Source organism: Vipera ursinii, assembly GCF_947247035.1.
Source record: "Vipera ursinii genome assembly, chromosome: 1".
Classification (NCBI taxonomy): Eukaryota; Metazoa; Chordata; class Lepidosauria; order Squamata; family Viperidae; genus Vipera; species Vipera ursinii.
Genome location: NC_139512.1, coordinates 283,423,654 through 283,445,933, shown reverse-complemented (window position 1 = coordinate 283,445,933; position 22,280 = coordinate 283,423,654). Strand labels below are relative to the sequence as shown.

The window sequence follows — 22,280 nt, the reverse complement described above, 5'->3', positions numbered from 1 at the left end:
GCCACAGATCAAAAAGTGACCTTATTACTATTTTTAGAACTCAAGAAAACCTCCTTGAAATTTTATCCAGTAAACCTGCCTGCTAGATGGTCTCTTGGGCTTAATTCCTCAGGACAATTGCTGAATTAATGTACGCAAGCGAAATGCTCTTCCCAAGCCATCTATTTCTTGATGTCCAAAGTTCATATCTTCACCCATCAGTCGCACAGCAGTAATCACTAGGCCAATAAAATCAACACGGAACCACCTAAAGATGTATGTCCATACATTTAAAAACCCATTTTTCTTTTCCAAATAAAACAGCCAGAATCACGGTTAAAAAAAAAAATCAGTTCCCAGCTTTTGAATCACTCAGGCTCCCCAGTCTAAATCTGCCAAGTTTTTCTTCCTCATCTACAGCACATGTGGGTTGTTTCTCAAACCACCCTTGTTCTTTCAAAGCTGGGGTTGGGGGGGGGCGGGGTTGGGTTGGGTTGAAAATGCTCCCTTTGGCTGGGTCAGGCCCTGGAGGAGTTTGCCGCCCTTGTTCCACACCTCTCAGATTCACAAGGATCAGGATTTATCATAAGGAGCAGATGTCCATCTGCAAGCTTGAAATGGCTTTCGTTGTTTCTTTCCCAACCCCCACCTTTCTTCTGTCTCTGGTAAGAACAGATCCCTGCCACAGATGGAGAGAGAAAATGAACAGGCTGGCAGGGAGAGAGAAAAAGAGAAGAATATGAGCTGCACAGAGAGATGGAAAGAGTGTGAGGGGATAACAATCAGCTGTGCCAGTTGCAAGAGCAATAAGAGAGAGCATAGCCAACCTTTATAAGCATCATCAGCCATCCACATGCCATTTAGAGAAGGGGAGGGGGGGAAGGTGGAGGGAAGGCCAGTGAGAACAATAGGTGGAGTTATAAGGAAGAAACGCCTTTCCTCTCTTTAAATGAAGCCTCCTTATGTTCTGAAGAAGGGATGCAGTGGGTTAGGACGCTGAGCTTGTCGATCAGAAGGTCGGCAGTTTGGCGGGTCGAATCCCGAGTGCCGCGTAACAGAGTGAGCGCCTGTTACTCGACCCAGCTTCTGCCAACCTAGCAGTTCGAAAGCACGTAAAAAAAATGCAAGTAGAAAAATAGGGGCCACTACGGTGGGAAGGTAAGAGCATGCCGTGCACCTTTGGCGTCTAGTCAATCTCGGCCACATGACCACGGAGACGTCCTTGGACAAACGTCCTCGGCTTTGAAACGGAGATGAGCACCGGCCCCTAGAGTTGGAAACGACTAGCATGCATGTGCGGGGGAACCTTTACCTTTACCTTTACTTATGTTCTGAGGGAGATTGTTCCAAATAAAGTTGCATAGGATTTCAGCCTTAGTCCTTCAGTAGCTTTTGATGCTCTCTATTGGTTTGTTAGGGAGTGCTAGAACGATGAAGCCCTGGATAAAACTTGGCTGATTTTGCAAAAATTAAGCAGGATTGGACCAGCTTCTGTAGGATCTGGTAAGCCCTTCCATATTATTGCCAAGGAAGCTATATGGACATCATCACAACAACATCATGTACTATCATTAAGGAATCAATCTAGACTCAAAGGAGACTTTGTTTATGAAGCAGAAGCCTTCTACTCAACAATCCTTGAGAGAAGCTTCTAGCTGGAGGCTCGGGATGTGTCCTTCAACCTCACGCTTTGTTCTCAAATGCATGAAACTTCAAACCCCTGACAGCCCTCTTTCTGATCATCCGAAGCAGATGGGATTCACACCACATTAGTATAAATGTTAGTAAAAATCCAGGAAGCCCCCACAACATCTGCCCAACAACTTTAACATTGATTCCCAATGAAAAGCCAAATGGGTTGCTGAACATCCAGACGTAGGAAGGCATATAAATGACCCCACCAAAAAAGGTGCCAGGCTTTGAACTACCACACCAACAATGGACAATTTTGAATAGGATTCACACCTCACATGGTGTGTCTGCCTGGACTCACTGCATAAATAACAATAACAATAATAGAGTTGGAAGGGACCTTTGAGGTCTTCTAGTCCAACCCCCTGCTCAGGCAGGGAACCATTTCAGACAAATGGCTGTCCAATCTCTTCTTTAAAACTTCCAGTGTTGGAGCACCCACAACTTGTGGAGACAGGTCGTTCCACTGGTTAATTGTTCTGACTGTCAGGAAACTTCTCCTTAGTTCTAGGTTGCTCCTCTCCTTGATCAAGCTATTCTCCAAAGCGCCTGAAGGCAGGACAAGAAGCAACAGATGGAAACTAATCAAGGAGAGAAGCAACCTAGAACTAAGGAGAAACTTCCTGACAGTTAGAACAATTAATCAGTGGAACAACCTGCCTCCAGAAGTGGTGAATGCTCCAACACTGGAAGTTTTTAAGAAGAGACTGGCCAGCCATTTGTCTGAAATGGTATAGGGTTTCCTGCCTCAGCAGGGGGTTGGGCTAGATGACCTCCAAGGTCTCTTCCAACTTTGTTCTTTTGTTGTTGTTGTTATTATTTTTAATCCATGTATGATATGCCATACACTAAATAAAAAAGCATGAGGGACATCTGTACACAACATACATTTAAAAAGGGTTTCAAATGAGTTTCAGCTGCCATTTTGACTATTTTATTCCCCTATTTAGCATCCTGTGTTTAAAAACACTAGTTTTAAAAAGAAAAGCAGGACAAGTGGATTGCAGTCTTATTTCTGTGAAAACAGTGAAGCTGTATGTTTTGTCTTATACTAGAAAACTCCTCATTGCATCACTCCTACCTCTATTTTCGATAGGCAATTTTAAACTTTTTCTTTCTGATTAGTTCTACAAATCAGCTACAGTACATGTACATTTGCTTTTCTTTCTACTACATTTCAAACACTCTTGCTTTTCTAATTAACTTCTCAAGTGGCAAATTATCTCCTTAGTGCCTCCTTTCCTTGCATTGCAGGGACTTCACTTATTCAGTGTTTTCAAGGGAAGATAAATAATGACAGGTTTTTTTGCTAGTTTTTTTTTAATCTCTTCCGATTTTTAATAAAAGAGACTATTTGTCTGCAGTTTAGGATTTTTTATTCTAGCACAATGAAATTGTGTTGTTTTTTAAAAAAAAATAATTTGAAAATAATCTGGTGAATTTCAGCAAAAATACGAAAGTCTTGTAGCCAAAATTTACACACGGTTATTCAGAATTAATTACTGGTGTATAAGCGGGATAGCTCCCAATAGTAGATTTGAAGAAGACTTGGAACAGAAAGATGAATTTTCTTTACAGAATACATCACAAGAGGTAAAGAAGTAATATCCTCCCAAAACATGTTCTGCCTCAGCACGTATGTTCTTCCCTTCTTGAACAATATTTTGGAATTAAGGCAAAAATGGAAATGTATTAGGAAAACATGAGCTGATTACAAATAGACCATGCTGTCATCTGGGTGTCTCAAATTCCATGAGGCACGGTAATAGTACAAGAAAAGTCTCATCTGGAAACATTTTTGGTTAGAATAAGCAATGTTCCTGAAATGCAATATTATAGGAATGTAGAATATTTGGCATGGAACAATACATAACATTACTTTAAACATTACTTTAAATCCAAACTGTATAATAATACTGCTAAGCTTGTAAGCCGCCCTGAGTCTTCGGAGAAGGGCAGGATATAAATGGAATTAAAATAAAAAAAAATAAAAAATAATTTATATCATTTGTTCTGAGGCACTAGATTGTGTAGCAAAGTTGGCGTCATTGTTGAATTGTGGAGAAAATTAGCAACATGATGAGGCAATAGAAAAACTGAATCCACATTTGTCCCTGAGCAGCTATTTAATCTGAGCCGATCCTGTTCAGATTTCATGTTTCACCCCATGTAAAGACAGCTGATGTCACTCAAGAACTGAATAAAAAAATAAAATAAGGGAGATGTTCTGGTGGTACCTATTTAAGAAAAAAAAGTGAATAGTTAATCCTTGTAATGATGTATGCAATCAGTCGACTGACATGGATGTTTGTGATAGATTATATAATGGACACATCTCCAGTAGTGACCTTGTGAATCTGCTGTTCGTTTTAATGAGAAAATCATAATTGTGCTGCCATATGAATGGCTGATTTTGAACACCCTATTTGCAAAGTCACAAATGCTTAGGTATCAACATATGTCACAAAGGAACTTCTATAAATGGCTTTCCCAACCTGGTTAGGATACATTAGTATCAACTTGCCTCAAACCATGAGATGGGCAGCATTTACATTTAATAAATAAATAAATAAACTCCCGTAATTCCCAATTATGAATGAAGGTAGTTGACCAAAGATGGGGAATGCCAGTTATATAACATCAAAAGATTAAAACATTTCCTCATATGTAATGCACATTTTGATATTTCCCAACAACATCTGCCATACAGATAACAATCTCTTGGATGCTGTTACTGTCACAGATGGGACAAATGAGTTCACACTGTATGTACATTACAGGGTATCTTAACCAGTGCATCATGTTAAGACAAGCAAAAATAAAAAGTGGCATCAAAAATGACAAAGAAAGTAAACAAGAGCAATGAAGGAAATACAGCAAGATTGAATGAAAGAATAAAAATGACAGATTCTGTTTTGGTAATATCTCTTCTTATTACTAATGCATGTTGGATAATTGAGAATGCAGAAGAACACTGAAAAAGTTAGTATACATGTCACTGATTATAGAAAAGCCTTTTATTGTGCTGATCACATCAAGTTCTGGAAAGTGCTCAGGAAAATAGTAATCCAGAACATCTCATTGTCCTCATGAAAAGCTTATATACAGATCAGGAAGCCACGGTACATACAGAATATAATGAACTAGACTGGCTCCAGGTTGGCAAAGTAGTGCGACAAGGCTGCTAACTCACTCTCTCACACACATGTCCTTATTTATTCATATAAATAAATATGTGGAATATATATATGTGGAATATATATTACAGGAAGATAGATTGAAGGAAGGTGAGCATGGTTTTAAAACTGGAGGAAGGAACATCAGCAACCTGAGCTGTGCTGATGATACTGTTGTCTTGCATCAAATTTATTGTTTTCTTGGTACAAGCTTAATACATTTTTATACTCTGTCATTTGAATAAATGAATATGTTAATTTCAGACATATCCTGCTTAGATTTACTTTTGGCAGCTGCTTTTATTGTTTTAATATTATGAATTTTAATTATCCTTTATTATGTTTGGAATTTTATTTCTTTTTTAAAACAATATTTTTTAAGTCATTCTAGAGCACGGGTAGGCAATCTTGGCTCTTTTATGGACCTCTCATTCCAATATAGTTTTGACAAAATATTGGCATTTGATGAAACCTTATTCTGGCACATCAAAGCTAATTTTTCTCCTTTTGTTTCAGTCCAATGCTTTCCTTGATGGCTAATGAACTGTGATAATGATTTCATTATAAATGATAAAATCATTGCTGATCAAGCAGAAATCTGCTAAATCCTATTTGTTATATGAATTGCCTTAAAAATGCAACCATGAGCGCTCCCAAATGAATTTGCACTAAATGTAACTAGCAACGATTTAATTGGTATTTCAGATTTTGTCAAAGACTGCAATAACGGAGGGGGAAAAACCCTCCCTAAATTCTTGTAAGAGAAAAAAGAATGAAAAATGAGAAGAAATCAGTTGGGGTTTAAAAAGTTAAAGATCTTTTTTAAAACACACACACACACACACACACACACACACACACTTAGAAAGTAGCTTTGTTCTCTGTGCTCTTTCTTTGTGTATATTTAATCTGTGATGTGTTTGGCCTTTGGTCCAAAGGGCCAATTGTTCCGCTCCCTGAATCAATGCTTTGATCACCAGGGGGAAAAAAAAGTCTCTAAGCAAGAATTTCTCAGATAGAAAAAAAAGGTTTTTCCAAAGAAGAGCTGTAGACTAAAGCATTCTTTTTAATTATTTTACAAATTATGTACAGTGATATGGGGGGGGGAATAAACCCAACACACAAAATGGAGACCGCACCTCTCCTTCCCCGCTGTTTTCATTATGACCAGGGTTAAACCCAGTTCCTCTCTTTAGCTAATCCCATCAGACCAAAACTGACTCTCCTTGCTTCAGACAAAGCCCCCTCTCCTTAAAATCCCATCTGAAGCAAAGAATAGAGGCTGCTTGACCAACTCTCAGTACAGCCCAAAGATAGCCTTATAAGGCAATTGCAACATAGAAAAATCCCAACCTTCCATCCTCTGTCAGTTAATGACCTCAACATTCCATCTGTTTCACAATGGATTTCCCCCAGCTCTGCGGCCCTCATGAAAAGCCTGCTTGCCTAACAATAAGACCAGTGCTTTTTTTGTAAAAGAAAAAGGTGCCGGAACTCACACACGTCATACAACCCGCCTTGCCTACCCTACAAGGTTCCATCCAAAAAAGGTGCCGGAACTCCGTTCTGAGCGTTCTATGACAAAAAAAGCCTTGAATAAGACTCACCCCAGATAGGCTGACAAATGTGGGGCCCTTGGTGCCCTCAGAGCTTGATGGTTTTCTTGCAGATGCTTCATTAACAAACTAGGTAACATCACGAGTGCATTGATGATGTTGCCTAGTTTGGTAATGAAACATCTGCAAGAAAGCCATCAAGCTCAGAAAGCACCAAGGACCCCACAGTTCAACCCTGAGCTAAAAGTATTGTTTTCCATGGTGACAAGGGCCCGCCTCAAACTGGCCAACCAATCAGATCCCCAGGATTTCCTGCCTTGTAACCCTCCATTTCTCTTTGCTTTTCCATTGTTCGTGTCTCTCTTTCTTATACAACAGACACCCAATGATCATTGAAATAAACACGGTTCTTCTCAATATTGTGTTCCTTAGTTTGGAAAAATTCCATGTCACTTACACTCTTCACATTTTATAAGGTACAGGTAATCCTTGATTTATGATCACAGTTAGGACTGGCACTTCCCTCACTAAGTGATGCACATTAAAGTGAGCTCATCTCATGACCACATCCAATTTTACAACCTTTTTTGCTACAGTCGTTAAGCAAATCACCCAGTTATTAAGTGAATCTGGCATCTTCCATTGACTCTGCTTATTGGAAGCCAGCTGGGAAGATTGCAAATGGTGTTCATGCGGCCCTTGGAAACTGCAACTGTCGTAAATACATTTTGGTTGCCAAGCTGACTCATGATCACATGACCATGGGGATGTTGTGATGGTGGTTGTAAGTGTGAGAACCAGTCCTATGTCTCTTTTTTCCCCCAGTTCTGTCATAACTTTGAATGGTCTCTGAACAAATGGCTGTAAATTGAGGACTACCTGTATGCCATATGATCTAGAAACAGAAGAAGAGGAGAAAGCTAAGAAACTAAACTTTTTAAAAATCCTCATTTGCAAATCAGGGCATTCAAAAGCATGATAAACTATTAGGTGAAAATAGTGGATTGTGCTATTGGAAAAACCCATTGTTAAACAGAACATTTTTTCCTGAGAAATCACTTAACACATTTCTAGATATAAAATATAGCATAGATTTAAATGTTAAATCTATGTTATATCTATGTGAAAATATAACAGATATAAAAATAACAGGTGTTATACAAAGAAATCATAGACATTTTAACTGAGCATCTAAAATGTATAATATAAGCCTGCCAGATCCTATACTGGAACTCTACACTCTCACTTACTCTGTTTGAATTCTGGAATGTGTCCCATTTAGAGAACATCTGGGATAGGTAGTTAAGTTACCCACCATCTATTATTGAATGGGGAAAGCCCCTCACCCTAAATCTGTTTGGGGAAGAATCAAAGATCCTCTTTCCCCAGGATTAAAGTTTCAAATGAATGACTTCAATTTTTCCCTTTTGATTATGGATACCAGTTCTAAACAGTTTTGGAATAAAATCAACTAACCAAGAGCCTTGGTGGAGCAGTGGGCTAATGCCTCCTTAAGTAACACCAGCTGCCTGCAATTAGTGCAGGTTCGCATCCCACCAGGCTCAAGGTTGACTCAGCCTTCCATCCTTCTGAGGTAGGTAAAATGAGGACCCAGATTGTTGGGGGCAATTAAGCTGACTTTGTAATAATGCCGCTTTGGGGGGGGGGGCGAAAGCCCTAATAAGCAGGCATGTACATAGAATGAAGGCTATTGCTAAGCACATTGGTTTGTGCTTAAATTGTAAGCCGCCCTGAGTCTTCGGAGAAGGGCGGGATATAAATGGGATTAAAATAAATAAATAAATAAATAAATAAATAAATAAATAAATAAATAAATAAACAGTCATCTAACATAGAAAAAAATGAATAATAGAGAGAAAATAAATAATTAGGGAATATGATAATTATATCAAGTTATAGGAGCTTTAGATCTAGATAGAAAAGCAGTATGCAATCATATAGAATAGAACGGAACGGAACGGGACGGGACGGGACGGGATGGGATGGGATAGAGCTGGAAGGGACCTTGGAGGTCTTCTAATCCATCCCCCTGCTTGACCAGAACCTATATCATGTGTAGTCTCTTCTTAATAATCTCCAGTGATGAAGCACCCACAATTTCTAAAGGCAAGCTGTTACACTGGTTAATTGTTGGGGGCAATAAGCTGACTTTGTAATAATGCCGCTTGGGGGCCCCCGAAAGCCCTAATAAGCAGGCATATACATAGAATGAAGGCTATTGCTAAGCACATTGGTTTGTGCTTAAATTGTAAGCCGCCCTGAGTCTTCGGAGAAGGGCGGGATATAAATGGGATTATAAAAAATTAAAATAAAATTGTCCCCACTGTCAGGAAGTTTCTCCTTAATTCCAGGTTGCTTCTCTCTTTGATCAATTTTGAACCATTGTTTTTTGTCCTGTCCTCTGGTCCTTTGGAGAATAATTTGATGACCTCTTCTTTGTAGCAGCCTCTTAAATACTGGAATACTGCTATCATGTCTTCCCTATTTCTTCTTTCCTTTAGACTAGCTAGCCAAACCCAAGTCCTGCAGCCGTTCTTCGTATGTTTTAGTCTCCAGGCCTTTGATCATCTTAGTTGCTCTTCTCTGAATTTTTTCCAGACTCTCAACATCTTTTTTGGGACATGGCGACCAAAACTGGCTGCAGTATTCCAGGTGTAGTCTTACTAGGGTTTTATAAAACGGTACTAATGCTTCGCGTGATCTTGATTCTATGCCTCCGTTTATACAACCCAGGATTGTATTAGCTTTTTTGGCTGCTGCTGCACACTGCTGGCTCATAGTCATCCACTGGGACTCCAAGGTCCCTCTCACAGTTGCTGTTTTTGAGCCAGGTCTCACCTAATCTGTACTTAAACATTTGATTTTTCCTGCCTAAATGTAAAACTTTGTTTTTCTCACATTAAAACTCATTTTGTTGGATAGGGCCCATTGTTCAAGTTTGTCAAGGTCTTTTTGGATCCTGAGCTTGTCTTCTGGGGTGTTGGCTATTCCTGCCACTTTGGTGTCATCTGCAAATTTGATGAGTTCCCCTTCAATTCCCTCATTTAAGTCATCAATGAAGATATTGAAGAGTATTGGGCCTAAGATGGAGCCTTGTGGTACCCTACTGCTTACTTCTCTCCATGTGGATGTAGTACCATTGAGGACTACTTGCTGAGTACAGTTTGTCAGCCAGCTACAGATGCATCTGATGGTGTTTGTTATGTATCCAGGTGCAGGTCACCTGCATAGCAGTGGCCACTAGGGGGGTTGGCCTGGACGGTTGGCAGGGAAACCTAGTTCCAGCAGGAAACCTAGGGCCAACCCCATTGGCTAGCCGCCTACCTGGCCAGGTATATAAGGAGGCCAGGTAACCCTTGCCCAGCAGTACAGAACTACCCAATAAAGAGCTGAACCTGTACTCCAGCTGGCGTCTCTTCCTTGCGTCGGACCCACTACTTTACAGTGTTGTTGCCTATCCCACCTTTTTCTAGCTTACTAAGCAGCAGGTTGTGGTCTGCTTTGTCAAATCTGCACACAAACAAAAACAAAAGACAAGACAAAGGGAGAGGTAAAACTATACAGCCGAGTAACTCTGAGAAGAAAAACACCCATGAAACCTCTGTTTAAAATAGTGTTTCTCAACCTTGGCAGTTTGAAGATGTGTGGACTTCAACTCCCAGAATTCCTCAACCAGTATGGCTGGCTGGGGAATTCTGGGAGTTGAACTCCACATATCTTCAAGCTGCCAAGGTTCTTTCTTTGTCTATTTTACCATAGAAGTTCCAGTTCTTTAAGGGTTTAGGAGCAGAGAGCCTGTGTTCCAGCTTAAGAAGCCAACTCTTTCAGTCCTTGCTGCTTTCTAGACTTGAAGCCCAGGAGGAAAAAAACAAACAACCCCCAAAACTTCAGCCTGCTTCTTCCAAGCTGGAACTCATTCCTTTCATTTATTCTTTTCTCAGGCTGGAATTCTTTGGATTTAGAATTTTCCATCCAACTTTTCCTTATCTGTAAAACGTAGAGATTAAAGTTTCAGTTGACTAATTGGTCTGCTTAATGAGCATCACCTTATATTTAAGCACACCTTAAAACTTTAATTAAACAGTGACATGGACAATTAGAAATGGTTCCAGAGCATGGAGCGCCATTTTCCCCATCACTGGTTGCCCAGGAAAATTGCTTCTCTTATCTGGTTGATTGAGTTCCATGCACACTTTTTGCTATGTTCGTGTAGTAGGTAGAAGGAAGGAAGGAATTACAGTCTCCATTCTGTCATCAGGTTCTAGTATAGTATTGCTTAAGAAAAGTGACTTCTAGGTTTTTTTGCTGTGATTGTAAAAGTTCTGCTGGCCAACTTCAAGCAGCTTTGTTTTAGGCCAGAAGCCCTTCTCTGGCATTGCTAATGTCTGTTCTGGTTCAACACAAGACAGTAACCCTTCACTTCTACGTGGAATTCTATCTATCTATCTATCTATCTATCTATCTATCTATCTATCTATCTATCTATCTATCCATCCATATCTATCTATCTATCCATCCATATCTATCTATCTATCTATCTATCTATCTATCTATCTATCTATCTATCTATCTATCTATCCATCCATATCTATCTATCTATCTATCTATCTATCTATCTATCTATCTATCCATCCATATCTATCTATCTATCCATCCATATCTATCTATCTATCTATCTATCTATCTATCTATCTATCTATCTATCCATCCATATCTATCTATCTATCCATCCATATCTATCTATCTATCTATCTATCTATCTATCTATCTATCTATCCATCCATATCTATCTATCTATCTATCTATCTATCTATCTATCTATCTATCCATCCATATCTATCTATCTATCTATCCATCCATATCTATCTATCTATCTATCTATCTATCCATCCATCCATATCTATCTTTCTATCTATCCATCCATATCTATCTATCTATCTATCTATCTATCTATCTATCTATCTATCTATCTATCTATCTATTCATTCCCAACCTTTATTGTTTATATTTCCCCCACAACCGCAACCCTGTGAGGTGAGTTGGGCTGAGGAGAGTGACTAGCTCAAGGTCACCCAGCTGGCTTCCAAGGCTAAGGCAAGGAGTCGAACTCACAGTGTCCTGCTTTATAGTCTGGTGTAAATTAGGGGAGAATTTCATTTCTACTCTCTCACAATATCCCCACTGCAACTCATTTTGCTAAGTGACAGTTTGTGTCTGGATTTCATCAAACACAGGTATCCTTGAGCATTAAACAAGCAACTTAAAATATTCAGGAGACTGCATTTTGTTAAGTTGCTTTACCCTTAACTGTCATTTACAATGGCTTAAATGTATAACACTGACCTTTTGGACATCTGGAAAGTGCCTCAGTAAAGTACATAGATATAAAATGTAGATTAAAAATTCTGACATCATGAGAACATTTTTCCAACAACTAGCCATTATGTCACAAGCTGTTTCTAGTGTCATTAAAATATGAATACATACTTTGAAGTATCCCTGGATTCATTGCAGGATAAGACAAAAATGGGAAAATATATTTTATTATTTGGAATGTCATTTTTTTATGAAAGGTTTTCTTGTTTTTTATCTCAGGTAAACAATATTACCTTACAGACGCTATGTTAAGAACACAACATGTAGAGAAATATGACTTGGTGCCAGATTATCTTCAGGAGCTCTTATCTCCTTTAGAATCAGTCCAACCTCATGCCAAGAAAAGTGGAACAACCTGTCTCCAGAAGCAGTGAATGCTCCAGCCCTGGAAGTTTTTAAGAAGAGACTAGACAGACATTTGTCTGACATGGTATAGGGTTTCCTGCCTGAGCAGGGGGTTGGACTAGATGACCTCCAAGGTACCATCCATCATCATCATCATCATCATCATCATTATTATCATCATCATCATCATCATCATCATCATCATCATCATCATCTATTTGTTCACCATTTTGAGGTTGGGGACAGGCCTAGAAGTACCAGGGGTTTTTTTGGTTTTAGTTTTTTTTTTGTTTGGAGATGAAACTTTCTTGACTAATCTTCTGAGAGAAAAAAAAGCCAAAATTTAGTTATTCTCAAGGGTTTGGGGGACTTGATTCCATATGTTTTATTTGGGTTTTATCTATTTTAAGCTTTTTATACTTTATTGTGTCTTAAGCTTGTTATACTTTTATTGTATTTTGAGCCACCAAGAGTCTTGTGATTGCAACATCAGACAAATTTGATTAAGTAAACACAAAAATAAGCATGATGAAAAAATGCTCCCGCTTTTTTGTCCCAAAGTATGTCATGAAGCTCTCTTTGCCCTTCTCCATGAATGCAAATGGCACATAATTGTGTTTAAAGGGGTGATAGGCCAATTTTTCTTAAGATATTAGCAGGAATCATGTTTCACTATTTTTTCTATGTTGAAATTCTTGTTGATTGTAGAGAAATTGTTTTTTTTAAGAATAAAGCAATGATTAATGCCATACTTGGAGGAATATCCTGATTAGGAAACCCACAGATATTGAGTCAAACCCCTGTACGGTTGTAGAGATTTCTGAATTCTCTTCTGAATATTACCCATGCAGCACTGAAGTGATGCAGAATTAATATAGTGAGGATGGAAACTGTAGTATGTGCATAATTAATTTTGGATACATTCATAAAAATTTTAGGAGTTGGAGAATGCCCCATTTCTTTTTCATTCCCATGCTTATAGTGGTATACCAGAAAAAGAGGGAAATGAAGACATTCTGAAAAGTCCATACAATGTAATTTATCTATAAATTGTTAAGATTCCGGGTTGAAATCAATTCTTTTCTGGGATGAAAAAAAGTGATTACTTTAAGTCTTAACATTCAGGTCTTTGGTCTTGAAGCAGGTATGAAATGTATTAGTATTCAATTAAATAAGTGTTGCTTCATACATAGAATATTGCTTGATGATATCTGGAGGGCAGAAGAACAAATGCAATATAAAAGCAATATTTTATATTTACTACAGCAGTATAGAGTTCGTTCTGATTTTATACTGTTTCTTCCTCTTTTGCTTCCTCTTTTGCTTTAAATGCATACACAATTAAAACAAGAAAGCCTACACTATCTTTTACTGATAGGAGTTTAAGGAAGCATATCTAATTTATTTTCCATGCCATTAACATTTGGGTTGCAATACCTCTATATTCTTTCTAAAGTTAAAACAGGGCTTTTTAAAATCTGCATTAAAAGAAAGCCCGAACAGCTTATTTTCCAAAACATATGTAGAGGAAAGGAAAAACAGATGGGGTTTACCACTGTGAGAGATTTCTGGTAATAATTATTTTCAACTCACACACATTCAGCTGTCAGCTCTGATTTATTCTTGAAACAAAGCTGGATTTGGTTGCCAGTGATGCGCTTCATTTCTGTTTCCTACATTATGTATGATTGTGTGTGTATGAAGTGCCATCATCCAATCACCATTCAGCCTATGTGCCACCTATAATAATGAAAAAGCCACATTTCCCTTTTATTCTTTTAGTTAAAGTGCTTGATTTTGTGATCTGAATTGGTGCTTCAGTGTAACAGGAGAGCTGAAAAACCAAAACAATAATTATGTTGGGGTCACATTCTAGCCTTTTCAGTTTATTTGTTTAGAGCAGACTCTTTCCTCTGGGCATAATAAAACTAATACAAATTTTAAAAAAAATCCCCCCTGCCCTTCCCCATCCTCAATCTGGACAATAAATAATGGGGGGGGGGTTTAAGCCATAAACCTAAGGTATAAAGACATCTCCCTTTAAATAAAACTTGCTCCCCCTTCACAGTCACACAGCAAGTGCTCATCTATTTGCTGGAAAAAAAAATCCTACTCCCGCCCCCTTTACGATATTCTCCCCCCCCCCCGCTCTTTTTTTTAAAAAAAAAAACTCTGTGCAATAGAAATTCAAGTAAAGTGGATTATTGCACGAACGCTGTCCACCAAGGGCAAAGAAATTCCTTTGCAATAAACAATAGCCGACTCGTCTTCCATGTCTTTGGCTGCCGCCATCAGGCAAGGTCAATCCCGCTGCGGCAGCAGCTGCGGAGACTAGGAAAAAAAAACGTCCCTCCCGCCCTTCTTTCTTGCTTGGAGCGCGGCAGCTGCAACGCCAAGCAGGCAAGATCCGGCCATTGGCGCTGTTGAACTCAACCTAAAGGAGCTGTCCGTCCGCCTCCTTCCTCTTCAACCGCGCGCCGAAAACGCTGTCCGCGGTGCTGAACTCGTCTCTCTCTCTTTTTCCCACGAGGAGCTGTCCAACGCCTCTGAGTGCTGAAATCGGATTCCTTTCCGACATCTTTCCGGGGAGAAGAGAAGACAGGGGCGTAAGTAGAGCTCTCTGGGGCCCAAGGCAAACCTCTCAGATGGGCCCCACAAACAATGGGGAGCAAACCTATTCGGGTGCCTAGGCCTTGCATCACATAAGATATCCTGGGGAGAAACAGCAGCATTTGCAACTGTAGCTGGAAGCATTCTTGAGGAAAGGCGGAAGAGGAGGGCGTGGGGGGGGGGGGGAGCAATCGATGGCAACCAGATCGGGGCGGCAAAAATCTGGGCAACCGTTAGATGACAGCAAAGAAATGCAGCTTTCTACTTACTTTTTTTTGCTGCCACCTAATGGACGCCCTAATCAGTAAGCGCTGAGGTTGTTTTTTTTTTTTACCACTCTCGCCCGCAACACGCTTTCACCTGCTGTGCCGCCCCCCCACCCATCGTGCCGCCCCAAGCAAATGCCTGAGCTCCTCCATGGGCACGCGCTGGCCCTGCAGCGGACCACAGAGGTTCCCGGGCCCGCCACCCCTGCTTCAACGACATATGCGCCATTGAAAGCAGAGAAGGGCTGCGCGGTGGAATATGGGTGGAAAAGGTGGCGGGAAGAAGAGCGAGAAGCCTGACCGTAGCTTGCCGCCTTCGTGTTGATCGCTTCCATCCGCCCTACTCAGCTGTCTGGACACAAAGCAGCCGCAGCTACTATGGAAGAAGAGCTGAAATGCCCCGTCTGCGGTTCGCTCTTCCGGGAGCCCATCATCTTGCCCTGTTCGCACAATGTCTGCCTGCCCTGCGCCCGCACCATCGCTGTACAAACGCCGGAGTCCGAGCAGCATCTGCCCGCCATGCTGCACCCTCGGGGCCCTGCGGCAGCGGCAGTGCCAGGCGCTGGAGCTACAAGCGGGCCGGCCTCTCTGGACTACGAGTGCGGCGCTGGCGGCAGCAGTGGGAGCGCTGGCGGCGGTGGCGGAGACCACGCCGACAAGGTGAGCTTGCACAGCGAGACGGACAGCGGCTACGGCTCCTACACCCCGAGCCTGAAATCTCCTAACGGGGTGCGAGTTTTGCCCTTGGTACCGCCGCCGCCGGGAATGTCGGCCGCGGCGGCCGTGGCGGGGCCCCGCGGGAGCGGAACCAGCTCCTCGCTCACCTGCCCGCAATGCCATCGCAGCGCTTCCCTGGATCCTCGCGGCCTGCGCGGCTTCCAGCGCAACCGCCTCCTGGAGGCCATCGTGCAGCGCTACCAGCAGAGCCGGGCCGCCGCCTCGGCTACGGCCAAGTGCCAACTGTGCGACCGCAGCCCTCCGGAGGCGGCCGCGGTGTTGTGCGAACAGTGCGAGGTGCTCTACTGCTCGGCTTGCCAGGTCAAATGTCACCCGTCCCGCGGGCCCTTCGCCAAGCACCGCTTGGTTCCTCCCCCCAGCCAGCAGCAGAGCGCCCCTAGCGGCGCGGGCGGGGCGTGCGGCGGAGGAAGCAAAGGCCCGGCCGCTGCCCGCAAGTCCCCAACTTGCGCGGATCATGAGCTGGAGAACTACAGCATGTACTGTGTGACCTGCCGGACCCCCGTCTGTTACCAATGTCTGGAAGAAGGAAAACACTCCAAGCATGACGTGAAGGCCCTGGGAGCCATGTGGAAACAACACAAGGTAAGCCTTGCCCACCAGCCACCTGCCCTGCTCCGCGTACCAAGGAAGGCTTCTCCGTGTTACCCCAGCATCTGCTCAATGAGGACGGGGTGCCCCTCTTCTAATGGTAATTTATTAATTGTTTATTTATTAAATCCACGTGCCCTACATCTCACTGTCTAGAGCAGGGGTCTTCAAAGTTGACCTTTTTACGATTCGCGGATTTCAACTCCCAGAATTCCTCAGCCAGCATGCCTGGCTGAGGAATTCTGGGAGTTGAAGTCCATGAGTCGTAAAAGGGCCAACTTTGAAGACCCCTGGTCTAGAGTGACTCTGGGCTACTTCCCAAGGATGAATAGTTTCCCCCTAAAACTTTCCTGGCCATCTTTATTGCAAATAAGAGTCAGAATGCTGTGCAGAGGAAGAAAATATAAATGTCATCAGCGCTGCAAAGAATTTCTCTGAGGAAGTGCAGAGTTCATATCCGATATCATTCATGGAAGATTGAAATCAGGGTCACTCTTGCATTATGTGCAGCTGCCAGGCTGAGTTTAGCACTGATAACTTTCATATTAGAAAAATGCTACTTTTTTATTAAGACAAGAATGATTTACATGATCTGAACAGAAAGCAGAGAATTTTAAACAACTCTCTTTGTGAAGATATTCATACGTAAGGGATAAATTGTCTGACTTTAAATGGGCATTTTTAAACACCTGTTTTTTAATGATTAAATGTATACACAGTTCTTTGCAATCTCTCTCGTGCTTCTCTTAGCAACAGATCTTATTCACTTTTTAAAGCAGTGAGTTAATGAGTTCTGAAGATTAGTATCATTGGCAAAATGAGACTAACAATATTTATTTATTTATTTATTTATTTATTTATTTATTTATTTATTTATTTATTTATTTAAATTTATATGCCACCCTTCTCCCTAAGGATTCAGGGCGGCGCACAACAATAAAAATTAAAAACATAAAATATAAAATTTACAAAAGAATTAAACAATAAATACAATAATTATATGACAATTATATAGACTACTGCAATGCTCTCTACATGGGGCTGCCCTTGAGGACCACACGGAGGCTTCAGCTGGTGCAGAATGCAGCCGCACAAGTTGTGATGGGAGTCTCCCGATACTCCCGTGTAACACCTCTTCTCTGCGAGCTGCATTGGCTTCCAGTTGCCCTCCGTGTGAGATTCAAGGTGCTGGTGATAACCTATAAAGCCCTAAATGGCATGGGTCCGGATTATCTCAGGGAGCACCTGCTGCCAGCATCAACTTCCCATCGTCCTGTGCGCTCCCACAGGGAGGGCCTCCTCAGGGTCCTGCCAGTCAGGGAATGCCAGTGGGCAATCCCCAGGGGGAGGGCGTTCTCTGTGGGCGCACCTGCCCTATGGAATCAATTGCCAGTGGAACTCTGGATCGCCCCTGACCTTCGTTCGTTTTGCTGGGACCTAAAAACCTGGCTTTTTGAGTTAGCTGGCCTGGACTGAGGGGTTTTAAGGTTTTTAAATTCTAATTTTAAATTTTGGGGCTATTGATTTAGTTTTATTTTAATTTTTATATTGTATTGTTTTAATTTTGCCCTGTAAACTGCCCTGAGTCCTTCGGGAAAAGGGCGGTATATAAATTGAATTAAATAAATAAATAAATAAAATTTAAAAACCAGTAAAAAGCTAATTAAAACCGTAGTCAGTCCAGGCCCGCTTGTTGGAACAACCACGTCTTCAGGTCATGGCGGAAGGACCGAAGGTCAGGGGTCGTCTGCAGCTCTGGGGGCAATTCATTCCAGAGGGTCGGCGTGCCCACAGAGAAGGCTCTCCCCCTGGAGGTCGCCAGCCGGCATTGCCTGGCCAACGGCACCCTGAGGAGGCTGACTCTGTGGGAGTGAACCGGGCGATAGGAGATTGACAATGGCAGCAAGTGGTCTCGCAAGTACCCCGGGCCTAAGCCATGTAGGGCTTTAAAGGTTATAACCAGCACCTTGAATCGCACCCGGAGGACAACCGGAAGCCAGTGCAGCTTGTGCAGGAGTGGTGTAACATGGGAGTACTGAGATACTCCCATAAGCACCTGCGCGGCCGCATTCTGCACCAGTTGGAGCCTCTGGGTGCTCTTCAAGGGCAGCCCCATGTAAAGAGCATATATCTTTCCACTTGCCTCAACAGCCCTCATTCATCTCCTGTGCCATCTGTCACAAAAGTGGATGGTTTGGCTTTTCTCCCCAGCAAAGTTTACATAGCAGTTTCAGAGCCACCAATTTCTAGCATAAGAATAGTTCAAGGTCTCCCTTCTGAGCCAAAGATTCAGGCCACTGTGACTATCAGTGATTCTTAAGGTTTTTGAGAAGACACATTCTGGGCAAAGCCTTGTGAGAAAGAAGTTTACAGCCAAACACCGCCCCCCAAGAAATTTTTAAACATTTTGTTTAAAACAACCAATCAATTAAAACATTTGTGATTTTGCATCCAAAAATGCTGTACAAAGCAGCTTACAGAAATAAAGCTAAAGTGATAAACAAAAACCAAATTAAACATCAGTAAAAAGGATGAAACAGCAGCCAATGAAAACTGACTGTAGCAGACCATTTCCCATCTGAGTAAAAATATGTTTGCCTGCTCACAGAAAACAAAAAAGAGGAAAGCAATCTGTCAGGTAGCTTCAAAGTTTGGAGCAACAATGGAAAAGGTGCGTTCTCAGGTTCCTTCCAAATACACCTCTCTGATGATAGAAAGACCAAGGAATGGGCTTTTTCTCAAAACTCTGACACGTCGTGTAAGTGGGCTCCCATAATTGTATGCCAGAACAGCGTTTTTTAAATAACTCATTTTCGCATAGAGGTCAGAATCCTTTACAATGAAACAGATGGTTAAACCTTTGGAGAAAGAGCCATATGCTCCTTGTTCAGGTAGGCTTTGACTTATAACCACAACTGAGCCGCAAATTTCTTTTGCTAAGCAAGACAGTTAAGCAAATTTTGGCCCATTTCATGACCTCTGTTGCCACAATTGTTAAGCGAATCACTGCAGTTGTTAAGTGAACCATACGGTCGTTAAGCGAATCTGGGTTGTCCCATTGACTTTGCTTGTCAGAAGCCAGCCGGGAAGATTACAAATGGTGATCACATAATCCCGGGCTAATGCAACTGTAATAAACACATGGCAGCTGCCAAGTTCCCAAGACCGTGGGAATGCTGCAACCGTTATAAGTGTGAACACTGTTCATAAATGCAGTGCCGTTGTAACTTCAAATGGTCGCTAAATGAATGGCTGTATGTTGAGGACTACTTCTAATCAGCCCCACATCCAAGATGTGTTTTTGAATAGAAAGTGGATTTCTTATCTGAAATCACAAATAACCATAAATTGAGTAAGGCAATTTGAAACGATCAATTTGCCTACAGTCATGTTTCTTTTTGTTTTTCTTTTATTTTTTATTTGATACTAAAATTCAGGAGCCATTTGCAGCAAATGATTTTAGGCTATGACAATGAATTAAAAGTATGTTATTCATAGATGTTATTCATAGATGGAGCTTTAGAATAATGTTCATATGTTATTTATTAAGGGCAATTACGTTGTCCTTACTCTTAAGCAGATCTTGAGATTGACTTGAAAACCAATTAAGCCCATTTGTCCTTGCTGGGAAGGAAGATTATTGATTATCCACTTTGTACTTCAATGAAATGTCTGTTATTGCTAAATAACATATACTTTATACAATATATACTTTATACAATCCCTCAGGGGATTGTATCAGCTCCTTTATTTAGAAGTAGGATTGCTCTGACTCTGCATACCCACACGGATACACACACACTATGCAGGAGCCTCCTTTTATTGATAAAGTAACATGTCTGAAAAAAAGGTTCTTAGCATGGTCTTTCTATATATGTGCTAACTTTGCTTAAGGACCTTTTTTAAAATCTGCAATGCAATTGAAAACAGTCTGACTTCTCAACAGAGCTGGAGTGGTGAGTGAGGACCCCCTCTCTCTTCAGTATCTCAAGACAACCCAACAGCTGTTTCCTTGTTCAATGTGTGCCTATATGCAACCTGTTCTCCTTCCACTCTATTACACTAGCAATAATTTTCTATCTTTCCCACAGAGAGCTAAAAAGAAATTTGTATTTTTTTCCAAATTCAGAAAAGGTTTTTCTGAGAGGGCTTTCTGGTGGAGGTATGGCTCGCCTTAATAAGGCAAAATGAGCCCCCTACTGCAGTGAGGATAAACCTTTTTTGGACTTGGCGTGTCAAAAATTTGATTTTGCTGGTGTGTCACCCACTCCCAAACAAAATAAAATCAATTCTCTAGCTCTGCCCCCCCCCCCGAAATTTTTGTTTTGTTTTAAGTCATCCTGAATAGTGGCATTTGGCAATTGAGGCTAGTCCTGAAGTAGAGGCCTGACCCTTCTTCAGCTCTAGCCCCACCACTGCTATTCAAAAAAGGTGCCTTGTGCGGTTCCCGAAGGTGTGTGAACCTTGGGGAACAGCGTGATTGACCTTGTGGCCCGGAGCTCCCCAGGATCTGCCATGTATCGTCAGGTGGTGTTCTCTTTCTGTTTACAGGCTCCTGTGGCCTCCCCAAGGCTGATCTGGGTCACACACGGACTTTCTTGAAGTAGCTCTTGAGAATGCTTTTCTGTGGTGCTTGTCTACAGCCTCCAAAAACTGCACATCCCATTCTTGTGCGGTTTTGGGAGGCTCTGCAGGCCGTGTAAGGCTAGAATGTGCTTTCGTGCAGTCTCCAAACTCTCTGGAAGTCACGCAAGAGCACTGGATTCTCCAAACACTGCATGAGAATAGAGTGTGATCTTGTGTGAGGGTTCATAGGCTGCATGAGGGAATCTCACATACTTGCACAACCTCCACACCTCGAAAAATCACCTGGGAACAAGGTGTGCTTTCATGGAGGGTTGTTAGGTATGGGTGATTGCTGGCATGCTACCCAAACCATTGTGGCCTGTGATCTTTGACACATATCATAGGTTCACCATCACAGCCCTAGTGCATCACATGACATCATGTCCTGTCAGGCCCAAGCCCAGAGATGAGGCAGCAAGATCCAGTTGAGTTCAATCGATTATTTGCTTACACCTAATGGATAGAAACTTGCCAAATTAAAGCTATATCCTTCTTACCTACTAGATACACCCTGAGAGATTTTGGAGTGTGGCTATCCTGATCCTCTTCCTCTCTTCCCCCTCCAGTTCAGGATTGTACAGTCTCTTATTCTGGGCCTCTTTATGGGAAAGATCTGTATTGCCAACAGTCTCCCCCTCTGCTCTTGCGGATGCACCTTCCATCACATAGTCAGGACTTTGCTGTAGGAGAAATGACCCTGAGACATTGTGACCTACCCCTGTGCCTGGAGCATGGTGTCAGGCCATCTCAAGGATAACGCCATCTCAAAGTCTTTGGGAATGCTGCTTCAGAATGGAAGTGTATCATTGGGGGATGGCTGGGAACCTTTTGTTCAGTTTAATCGGCCAGCTCCAAGAGCACTGCTGTAAACGTTAGAAAAAGGAGCCCCAGTCAGAATTGCCAAGATGCCAACATTTGGGTTTTGTGAGTCAGTGGAGAGTTGAAGCCATACCAGTGGGAAGGCTTTGAAGTTGCAAAGCCATGCATTTGTTTGTCACTCTCCCCTTCCCGTCGCACAGAATCTCCTCCAATTGCCTTTGAGATTTTATTGCAAAAGAAGGGACATAACATTCGCCAATACATGCACATAATTCATAAGCTGGGGGAAAGCTAGTAATATATTTTGTTTTCCGTTTGGGAAGAGGACAAGAGACCATTTCTTTTTAGGCACAAAGCCAGGGAAACCTAAGAGGAGTAAGCCAAATTACTCAGTTATTGTCAAGCTGAAAAGGATAGCAAGTGAGCACTGATTGGCTGGCTGTTCTTTGGGCACAACTATTGGCCCTAAAGGGCACGCATTGATTGGC

The 22,280-nt window shown here is 41.8% G+C and overlaps 1 protein-coding gene across 1 annotated transcript in view; it reads left to right on the top strand.

Moving 5' to 3' along the window:
• Positions 1-15,399: 15,399 nt before the first annotated feature.
• The window catches only part of TRIM67 (tripartite motif containing 67), a gene marked incomplete at both ends in the record, with an annotated part of 33,105 nt that continues 26,224 nt past the window's right edge, over positions 15,400-22,280 (top strand). The window contains one exon of the mRNA XM_083359216.1: positions 15,400-16,341. Coding sequence (XP_083215342.1) covers positions 15,400-16,341 — 942 coding nt within the window. The remainder of the gene's footprint in view (positions 16,342-22,280) is intronic.